The sequence below is a fragment of the Chaetura pelagica genome, unplaced genomic scaffold, assembly GCF_000747805.2.
Source record: "Chaetura pelagica isolate M959 unplaced genomic scaffold, ChaPel_1.0 scaffold356, whole genome shotgun sequence".
NCBI classification, from domain to species: domain Eukaryota; kingdom Metazoa; phylum Chordata; class Aves; order Apodiformes; family Apodidae; genus Chaetura; species Chaetura pelagica.
Window position 1 is genome coordinate 2,986,994 of NW_009953964.1, and position 10,043 is coordinate 2,997,036.

At 38.0% G+C, this 10,043-nt stretch overlaps 2 protein-coding genes across 2 annotated transcripts in view; one reads left to right on the forward strand and one right to left on the reverse strand.

Moving 5' to 3' along the window:
* The window catches only part of NUDCD2 (NudC domain containing 2), a 3,135-nt gene extending 460 nt beyond the window's left edge, over positions 1–2,675 (forward strand). The window contains exons 2-5 of the mRNA XM_010002052.1: positions 4–123; positions 402–450; positions 1,505–1,656; positions 2,592–2,675. Coding sequence (XP_010000354.1) covers positions 4–123; positions 402–450; positions 1,505–1,656; positions 2,592–2,675 — 405 coding nt within the window. The remainder of the gene's footprint in view (positions 1–3; positions 124–401; positions 451–1,504; positions 1,657–2,591) is intronic.
* A 3,293-nt stretch (positions 2,676–5,968) lies between these two features.
* On the reverse strand, positions 5,969–9,859 carry CCNG1 (cyclin G1). The gene is made up of 6 exons (XM_010001946.1): positions 9,596–9,859; positions 8,286–8,539; positions 7,625–7,703; positions 7,444–7,542; positions 7,019–7,213; positions 5,969–6,122 (listed from the first exon to the last, which is right to left on the reverse strand). The coding sequence occupies exons 1-5, from the start codon at positions 9,857–9,859 to the stop codon at positions 7,022–7,024; spliced, it is 888 nt and encodes a 295-aa protein (XP_010000248.1). The 3' UTR covers positions 5,969–6,122; positions 7,019–7,021.
* Between the last annotated feature and the right edge of the window lie 184 nt (positions 9,860–10,043).

Sequence of the window (10,043 nt, forward strand, 5' to 3'; positions counted from 1 at the left end):
CAGACCCTGGAGGAGGTGTTCATCGAGGTGCAGGTGCCGCCGGGCACCCGGGCCAAGGACGTGTCCTGCAGCCTGCAGAGCCGGCACATCGCGCTCTCGGTGCGGGGCCGGGAGGTGCTGCAGGTACCGGCCGCGCGGCCTCGGGCCTGCAGGGAGCGGCGCGGCCTGCCGGGGGGGCTGCAGCACCGCGCTGCCCTTTCCCCTTCTCTTTAAATACCGCGATTCTGATGAGCCAGAAGTGAGATGTGTTAGAAGCGGTTCTGTGCCGTTCCCGTGATTTTGCGGGGGTGAAGCGCGAAGCTTCGGTCACTGCCTGAAGTGAAAACGTTATAAGCATTTCTTTATGAACTGGATGTTAAACCCGTTTTCCTGTATCCTAATATTGTACATGTCTTTTGCAGGGTAAACTTTTTGACTCTACAGTAACCGATGAAGGAACGTGGACGTTAGGTAATAACCTGCCTCTGAAATGACATGATGAGGGGAACAGAACAGCTCAGAATATGCTTTTTTTTTTTAATGGGAAAGATTACTTTCTTATCTGTACATGGCTTTGTAAAAAAAGACAGTCATTATTACCAGACTAAGGAACTGAGGTAGTTCAGAAGCTCTGGGCATTATATTTTTGGGAAGAGTGACAAAGCCTACAGTTCAAGAAAGTAAAAAATCAATCTAAAAATCACACAAAGGTACCTACAAATAATGAGCAGAAAAAGCTTATTGGATCCTTACGCCATAAAAATTACAAAATGTCCAGAATATCTTGAGTTTTGCAATCGTGTTTGTAGACTGTGCCTCAGTATTTTCCTGTGATGGATTTTGTGTTGTGTTAAATACTTATTCTACATATTAATTATTTAGTAACTTAAGCATGAAAACTAAGAGTGTTAACAAAGATCATGAAGCCTGCTCTTTTCAAAGTATGCAAATAATCTTAAAAATACACTTTATAATGCTACATTTATACAATTGAGTAGAACTAAACATCCTATATGTAAACTTTGCAATGTACCTCCAATGTGTTGTCTGTAGGCTCAGTGTTAGTGTTTAAATCCTTGATTATTCCTCCATATCTCAATAAAACTTAGTTTGGCCCTTTATTGGGAATTGGGCTTTGTAAAGCCTAACCTAAAATTGTTCATTATTGCCTTAGCTGAGGTGGATCTATTAATGGATAAAATCTTCAGTTGAGAACTTGTCTAAAAGGTCAGTTTGTTTGCAGTAGAAGTATTTATGAATTGTGTTTTAATCCCTTGAAACACCTTCAGAATTTTAGAGGCAAGAAAGGGGAGAGTTGGCTGTGTAGTCTATCTTTGCTTCAGCCTGTCTCTTGTTAATGTTCATTTATTTATCTATATAACTCTCTTGGCATTGGCATTAAGAATTTAAATTACTTTACCATGAAAACCCTGTGCTTGTTCATGATGAATTCACCAAAACAACAAAGCCTAGCACATAGGACTGAGTCTAATGGTTATTTTATGTATCTGTTTTCATTCAACAGAAGACAGGAAGCTGATAAGGATTATTCTAATGAAGACAAATAGAGATGCTGGAAATTGCTGGACATCTCTGCTAGAAAATGAATATGCTGCTGATCCCTGGGTACAGGACCAAATGCAAAGGAAACTGACGCTGGAGCGATTCCAAAGAGAGGCAAGTTAAAGAACCGTAATTACTCCTTATATTTTGTTTTGCACACAGAAGTTATGGCCATGAAAGCTGAGCAAACCTGTTCTGCTGTTCAGTGCTGTGGAAACATATCCAGTAGTACAATATATATAGAATGCTCACAAGGCTGTATCAGTGTATTTTCAAGAGGTTATTCTGCCTCTAGTCTCTCTGAAGGTTTTGTGAAAAGTTAAGATCAATTGAGGGGTGTTGTTACATGACAGTAACATTTCACTTCAGCTACCCAGTTTCTGTTGTTATCTAGAATTATGACATAGCCATATTTGCAACCAACTTCTAACATCAAGCTCTATTGAGTATATTTGTTTATAACATCAAATGATCTAGAATAGTTAGCTGTGAAATACTTTTCTTGCCCTTTTACTAAAATTGCTGAAATTGTTTTTGTACACCTTTAGCACACAACTGCATGTCTGCAGAGCTGTACAATTACAACTTAGTCACTTAACAGCTGAATCAGCACTTTACATCCTGCAGCAAAGAATATCACTTTTATGAAACTTGTTATCCAGCATGGCAGGTACTTCTATGTTGAAAGAGTAATTCCAAGGGAAACCAGACATTTTTGTTTAACTTTACTTAGTAGTATTTCTTTGCTGGGAGATCTAACTGCTTGCCAAATTGAGAACAGCTTTGCAAAGTCCCTTCAGCAGCAAGCAACCAAATTATAACAGTTCAAAGTTTATTTGTTGATGAATTTTCCAAGAATTTCAGTTCCATGACAAGTCCATGGCGAGTTGGTTGTTTTATGGCCTTGTTAGAATGGCAGGACATGAACAGAAATAGTTTGGGGCTTTTTGGTCGTTGGTTGAGGGCTTTTTGAATTTATTTATTTATTTATTTATTACGTTTTAATTAAGAATAATCTGTCTCCTTCACTTTTATCTTCTCTCCATCAGAACCCTGGATTTGACTTCAGTGGAGCAGAAATTTCTGGAAATTACAGCAAAGGAGGACCAGACTTTTCTAGCCTTGAAAAGTAAACTTTTTATCTGTGTTCTTTGAGAGGAATTACACATTATGCTTAAAGACTGGAATCATGTAACTGGTGAAGACTTCAGTGAGCTAAAGTCAAGTAATTACTACAGACTGTAGTCAAGTAATTACATCAGTGAAAATTAAGAAGATTTCTTCCAGTAGAATGAAGACAAAGTGTTAACTGGCTGATTTATAAGTTGTGGTAATTTTCTAATACTAAGGGACAAACTAGAGGAAGGTGTACACCAAAAAGTAACATGTTTAAGCAGGACGTTTGTTATGGGTTGTTTGGGTTTGTTGGGTTTTTTTTAGAAACATGATGGTAAACTGCTCAGTTATGAATATACCACTTGTCTTTATGCAAGAGTATCTTCTTCACCATTGAAGAAAGGATCATATGAGCAAGATATTTAATATTTTCTCTGAACTTGCAATGGGAAGGGTATTAGGATGGCTACAGTTACATTTTCCCTCTCTGTAGCAGCCCTATAGGAACTCATTAATGTCATTTTAAAACAGTGATTTAAATAAAGAAACTACCATATCTTGCCTCAAACAAGGTTCAGAATCCTCTGTGCTGTCAAGTAAAGCACTAATGATTAATACGCAAAACCAGGTAAGCGCTGCTAGAAAACTGAAAGGCGAAAAGGTGAAAGTCTGGATGTAAATAATTGTATATATTCATGTAATATCACCTTTCAGTATAAATATTTTAAATTTTTTAAGATAGTATGATTTGAAGTCCATAAGTATGAAATGGTATCTTACATCTAGTTGTTGATAGTGTATCTAAGAAGCTGCAGATTTTTGTATATAGTTTTAAATTTTATAGCCACGTTTTAGATTTTGCTATTTCACGATATCCTATTTTCATGTGCCAATCACGTATCAGGAATTTTCTATTCCATGTAAAGAATTCAGCTGAGAAGCACTCCAACAACAGGATTATACAGGATGAATGCTGTATAAACAGACTAACAGGAAGAAAACATGATTGCCAGATCTTAATTGCATTCTGAACTCTCAAAGTACTACCTACGCCTAAGTCCTAAGCAGAAGTCTCACTGGAGATCATAGTGCTGAGTCTTACCTCTAAAATTGCATTATTATTTCTGCTGGCATATGGGAAAAATTAAGCAATAGTTGAGGAAGAATGTTTTCATTGTAATTATAGGTGATGCTTTCTTGTTGCATGAGCAAGCAAGCATTAAGTACTCCCAAAATAATCAAGTGTGCTAACCCATATCGTCTTTACAAAATATAAAGTAAGCTATGACACTGCTTGAGTTCTAGAGAACTTGTCTTACTATACAAAGGAAAATACTATGATAGCAAAAGCTGATTTATGTCTAGGTAGTTTTATATCTTGACTATGATCCTCATATAGAAGGTGGATGGTATAGTTAAGAAAAGAATGAGACTACTGCAAAAATAAGTGAAGACAGAGGGAAGATAAAAAAGTTGTTAAGTCAAAATGATCAAGTACTACCGAAAATAGTATTTTCTGTTACAGCAATTTTTACAGGAGTTTTGTACACCTTTTGCTTACAGCAGCAGTCTAGAATGGCATCTGACACTTCAGTGCATGAGCTTATATTTAGTATATACACTTTGAAAGCTCAACGTCATTCCCACATTTTAAGCTTTATGAAGTAACATAAGAGTCACTCTACAGCTAAGTCCAATGCTAATGTCAAGGGAAGAGGACAACTGTGAACTATGTAAAATTTGAACCGTCTTCAATCTTGACACTTTCACATATCAAAGGATTCAGTCATTGAAAATAATTTTAATCAAGCATCGAGATTTTCCTTTTGGCTCTCTATGCTTTCCTGTAGAGCCCAAACCTCTTAAAAATAAATTAAAATCTCTGTAATCTCATAGATCCCGCCTGCAAGTGCTGTTCAGACATAAGTCACTTTATAGACTTTTTGTGAGATAATTCATAACAGGGAAAAGTTACTCAGTTAAGCACATTTCAATCTTTAATTGAAAGGTACGTATCTTAGTAAGATGACACCACCATTAAAAATGCACGTTGCATCTTCTCCATATCCCCCAGTAGGCTGACCACACTTTTGTCCTTATCTCTTAGCAGGCTTTTCCAAGGCAAGGGCAATGCACAGACAGCACTGGCAGATGCAAAACCTCATTATTTATTATGCTGTACAGTCACTTCCATGAGTTCATGGGGAGGCTTGATTTCTCCAGTATACTGCTTTGGTATGAAGTTGTCTCTGAAAGGCTGAACTAGTTTGAGATATGCAAAGAATCATTTCCCCCTCAGCTGCTACCATAAAGGGGACAGTTGGTTGGCTAATATTTAAACCCACACTGTGGTCAGAACATTCTGATCTCCCCTAAGTCAGTTCATATGGCCACCAATTATTAAGTCTATCACTAACAGCCTCTGTTCCACAGGGACACAGAATTCAAGAGGTTGTTAGCAACATTCCCCCCCAGAACATCTATTCACCTTACATACAATCATACATTCTTATTATTCACTTACTTATTAACACCAGAAGCATGAGATGCCTCAAGTACCGATCTGGTCTTCAGAAAAAAACAGTTGCATTTTGCTAAGCTTACCATCACCTTCAGTGTTTGTTAACTAGATCACACAAGGGCCAAGATAAGGCATTAGCCCTGCTCCTACTGCACCTGTAAAAATGCATCTGTGCAGCATCAGCATTTACCTCTTGTACAGTGTAACTTTGGAAAACCGATATCACATTTGGGGCAGCTTTCCTTATATATCATTCCATTTTTACACTTGAGGAAATAAGCTCAGTAAACTGCAGCTCTTACAAAATACTGAAGTTACTGATGCTGACTTAGTGACTACAAGGCAATGAAATAGGGTTTCTCTTTTCTCCTGCTCTAGGTCCTTGACATTTTCAGTGGGGTTTCACATAGCCTACTTTTTAATGGGCGTCTACAGTAGAAGGCCAGTGCCCTGCCCAGCAGGAAAATGCAGACACATGACACTGCCCAAATGCGTGTCAGGTGGAATGACTGACATTTGCTTTTGTCATCAATATTGAGCAGGATTAATCTTTAGTATTACTGGGACACTACAGCACTGTGCTACTGCACATGTTTTCCTCATGTCATGTCATCTTTGGAAAGTGAACCTGCAGTCATATTAACCCAAGGTTAAGACTACAAAAGCTGCTCTACAAACTATAAGGTGTTAAAATTTCTTCTATTAGTAGTGTGGTATTTCGCTGAACAGTAAACAGTCTAGGACTGAAAACTGACACTAAATATTGTTGTAATCATCATGAAAATAACATTTGCTGGAAGCATCTTTAGTCGGAAATGTTACATATTCTTTCCATGAGTTGAGTTCTTCATTATTAAGATCATGTTTCAGGCTTAGTTTCTCAAATATTCCTATGTCTCTTGACAAGGTCAGACCATGGTTTTCTCCTCATTTTATGGTACTCCTGTAAAAATAAAAACAAAATGAAGGGCCTTCTACAAAAGCCTAGCAAAACATCAAACTTTAATATAGCAAGACAGCTGTTGCAGAAAATATGTAACCTTTGGAATTAAAGCTTAGATAAAGGAGTAGTTCACTGTTTCTATAGAGTAAAGGAACAGTAATATGAATAACTCCATTACAATTTTTAGACTTAATCAAACACTTAAACTGAATATAAGTGTCTTCATTTCAAGTGGTTGAAGTGAACAATCACAAGAAACTCATTCCAGTAGGCAACTGTTTCCTCTTCACCAAATCCCTTTAGGATAAGAACAAGCCAATTTTTTCTCCTAGCAAAACATCAAACTTTAATATAGCAAGACAGCTGTTGCAGAAAATATGTAACCTTTGGAATTAAAGCTTAGATAAAGGAGTAGTTCACTGTTTCTATAGAGTAAAGGAACAGTAATATGAATAACTCCATTACAATTTTTAGACTTAATCAAACACTTAAACTGAATATAAGTGTCTTCATTTCAAGTGGTTGAAGTGAACAATCACAAGAAACTCATTCCAGTAGGCAACTGTTTCCTCTTCACCAAATCCCTTTAGGATAAGAACAAGCCAATTTTTTCTCTGCCTTTTAACCAGTTTTACTCCAGAATTTAGTTTGACGTCCCAATATCTGTAGTGCACATTTCTGCTTCTACAGCACACCAGAGGATCAGTTCTCTTTCCAACAGTCATATATTAGGGTGCCAATTCTTTAGGTACAGCACTGACTCAAGCATGAACACCAGAACAGACCAGCCTCTGGGGCAGGTTTACTATGTTCATGTTACAGGTCTTTGAGAGGTTACCTATATGGAGTAAGAAACTTCAAGGTAGTTATCAGAAGTTGATTTTACAAGGAGTTACCTATTATGAGCTGGTCTCTGGAATTGTAGGAAGATGTGTTATTCTGTAGTAGCTGTGTTTAAGCTGCCGTGCTGTCCGCCCAGACACAATCCATTTTAGTTTCTGGACGTTTGGTTTGGAACACTTGCTTGAGGAATATTCTGTGAGGCACTTCAACACCAGCTCTTTCCAGAAGGTCAAATCTCTGCTGCTTATCTAAATAGCCAGACAGAATCTCATGTTAATAATTCATTAAATACTTATTTCATACAGGTAATTTCAGCTTCTTCACATAAGGTAGGAAGCCAAAGATCCCAAGCCCAATGGAAAAAAACAACAAAGCTGCAAAAGAAGCCAGTATTCCAGTAGACCTTCCCCTTCCCCACTGTGTAGGCCCTTGCATGCATTTTTCTTCCTTTCTCCCCTGAAACTTTATCTATACATACCTTGGAATGCAGCTGCAGAAATTCCAGTGCTTCTGTCAATTCCAGCAGTTTTTGTTCTTCCATCTCCAGTGCCAAAATAGACAGTGCCAAGACAGAAGGCTGGAGAGAGAGAAAATGTTTTTAAACACTGCTTTATTAATCTTCAGTAGTCTCATTGTCTTTGAGCGTGCAAGACACTGACCTTGGCTTTAGAAAACATGATTCTACAGTGACATGCCTTCAGCTGGGTCTCAAGTCTCTCAAAATTAAGGTATTTTCTCCTAAAATAAAAACATGAGTGAATGAAGAATGCAGGCTTAATCAAGGCAGCACCACCCTGAGAACTCAGGGAAGCAGCAGAATGTCCATTTTCTAAACAATGGCCTTATATGTCCAAGAAGTTCTAGGGTTGCAATCAAACAGGTGTTCAATTTTGTCAGTCCTAATGCTAAAAATAAATCTTGTGTTACACACTGGGGAGAGATGCATTGCTAAAATAGACTTGCCAACAAGGAATTTTACTGCTTAATAGCAAAAGGAATCTCATTCTGAAACAGATCATGAATTTTTTTCAATGCTTAGTGCAGCATAAGCAGAGATTTATTATACCATCATTGTTGAGCACGTTTGGCTTTCTGCTCAGAGGGCAATATTCTTTACATCAATTTATGTGAACATTTAAAATCAAGATTATATTAAACCACAGATATTCACATTTATGTTTACCAATAAGCAGTAAAGTTTGTGCAGGTTTTTCTTCAAGAATAGAAAGGCAAATTACTCAAGTAATTTCCCTGCTTACTTATCTACACAGGCTTCCTGATAACATGCAGTCATAGCAAAATAAGTATTAGATCTTTTACCTTTCACAGCTTAAATTCTCATGAAAGAGTGAATGATAAAGTTGCAGAAATTGGAAGGCTGTTGTAGCTTTGACTTTCCAACACAGCTTCTCCAATACAATTTTCTCCATTCTCATCATATCAGAAACAGTGAACCTATACTGGCTTATTCGAATTAAGTCAGTGGCTAAGGGAACATTTCTCTCTTCTTCTGATGCCTTCACAGCCAAGTAGAAGCAGCTGAGTCCAACACAGCCCAAGTATTTAGGCTGTATCTAAAAAAAAAAAAAAAAGTAAATTCATGTTACTTTCAAAGATACAGGCCTTTCATCAGCCATTTCAACATGTAAGTACCAAACCATGTATGCACAAATGTATTTTAGGAAAAAATTCTGGGGGGTAGAGGAGTATTGTTCTGTTTTTGGAAGCCTGAGAATTAAGTCTTCTATCTACTGACTTCTTTTATTGGATGAAATGAGAATGCAGTTATACACTACAATCCCTGCCTCATTCATCTAAAAAGCAAGATTGCAAAAGTAATTCTGATTGAGATAGAACTGGTTTCTTAATGAGGTTCTACATTAGACTTATCAGAAGGTTCTAGGACTTAAAGTGTTGTATGTATCGGACTATGCAGAAAAGCCTAGGGTTTGTATTATTTGTTGCTATAAGTATACACGTACACATACATGTATATATAAACAGACTTGCTGCATTCCATCTGCTTAGCAGTCCCCATTTTTACTGCTTATTTCAGATTCAGGTCTTTCAAATAATAATTTTCCTGTCCTGTCCATGTAGCTTTCTCATTTTTGTTTTAACACACAATGAAAACAAGCTTTTGTTCTTGGCCAGATAGTACAGTGGTAATCCTCTCTCATTAGACAATCAAAAACAACCCAGGTCAGCATGCCACATAGGCACAGCAGAATGGAGTGCTAACTAAATGTTTTACCAGCTTCTAAGTGCTGAACAGCATGAAGCCTTCTGATACACACAAGTCAGTAAGAAATTCTATGTGTTCTTTTATATGTGCAACAGGCAAGACAGTCTGTCTTGATCTAAGGCATTAATATGGCCTGCATTTCCTTGCCTCTGGGCATCCTGAAGTTGTAACCCATGCCCTCTTCCTTCTATTCTCCAGAGGATGTCTTAGTAATACAAAAGTCTAAGCAAGGAAAGTAATTTTTTAGCTCTTCTGCAATCAGAACCTATGGAAGGAGCTTAACCTTTAGCCATCTAAACCCAAGGTGTTCTAACTTATAATGGGAGACAAGGCTGCAGGGAGCAGAAAGCAGAGGACTGACAGCTTATACTTTAAAAAGCCTTACCTTCATTTTTGACAAGAATCTATCCAAGAAATTCACAGCTAGTGAAAATGTCTCTGTATGAAAGCCAAAGAATTGAGTTAAGCTGAGGAGATCTTTCACTTCAAAGTCCCGAAGCCTTGCAGTCATTCGGAGGCCATTATCATGAGCAGATTCAATCAGTCTCAGGCCAGAGGCCTTGGGCTGACACCTGAACTCCTGTTCCAACAGGGCTGTCAGCTGGTACAGCAGCTCCTGAGCTTCAGTAGTTACAAGTGTTTCAATCATCTGTGTAAGAAACCAGCGTCAGTGTATAAAACAGCTCAGAGAGGAAAACCAGTATCTCTACATCAAAGATAGAAACTTTCTTCCTCACCATAATAACAGTACTTTCCAATCAAACTTCAGTCCCACCGCACCACGGCCCCGAGGGCCCCCCAGCCAGGCCTGGGACCCCCGCAGCGGTGCCGGT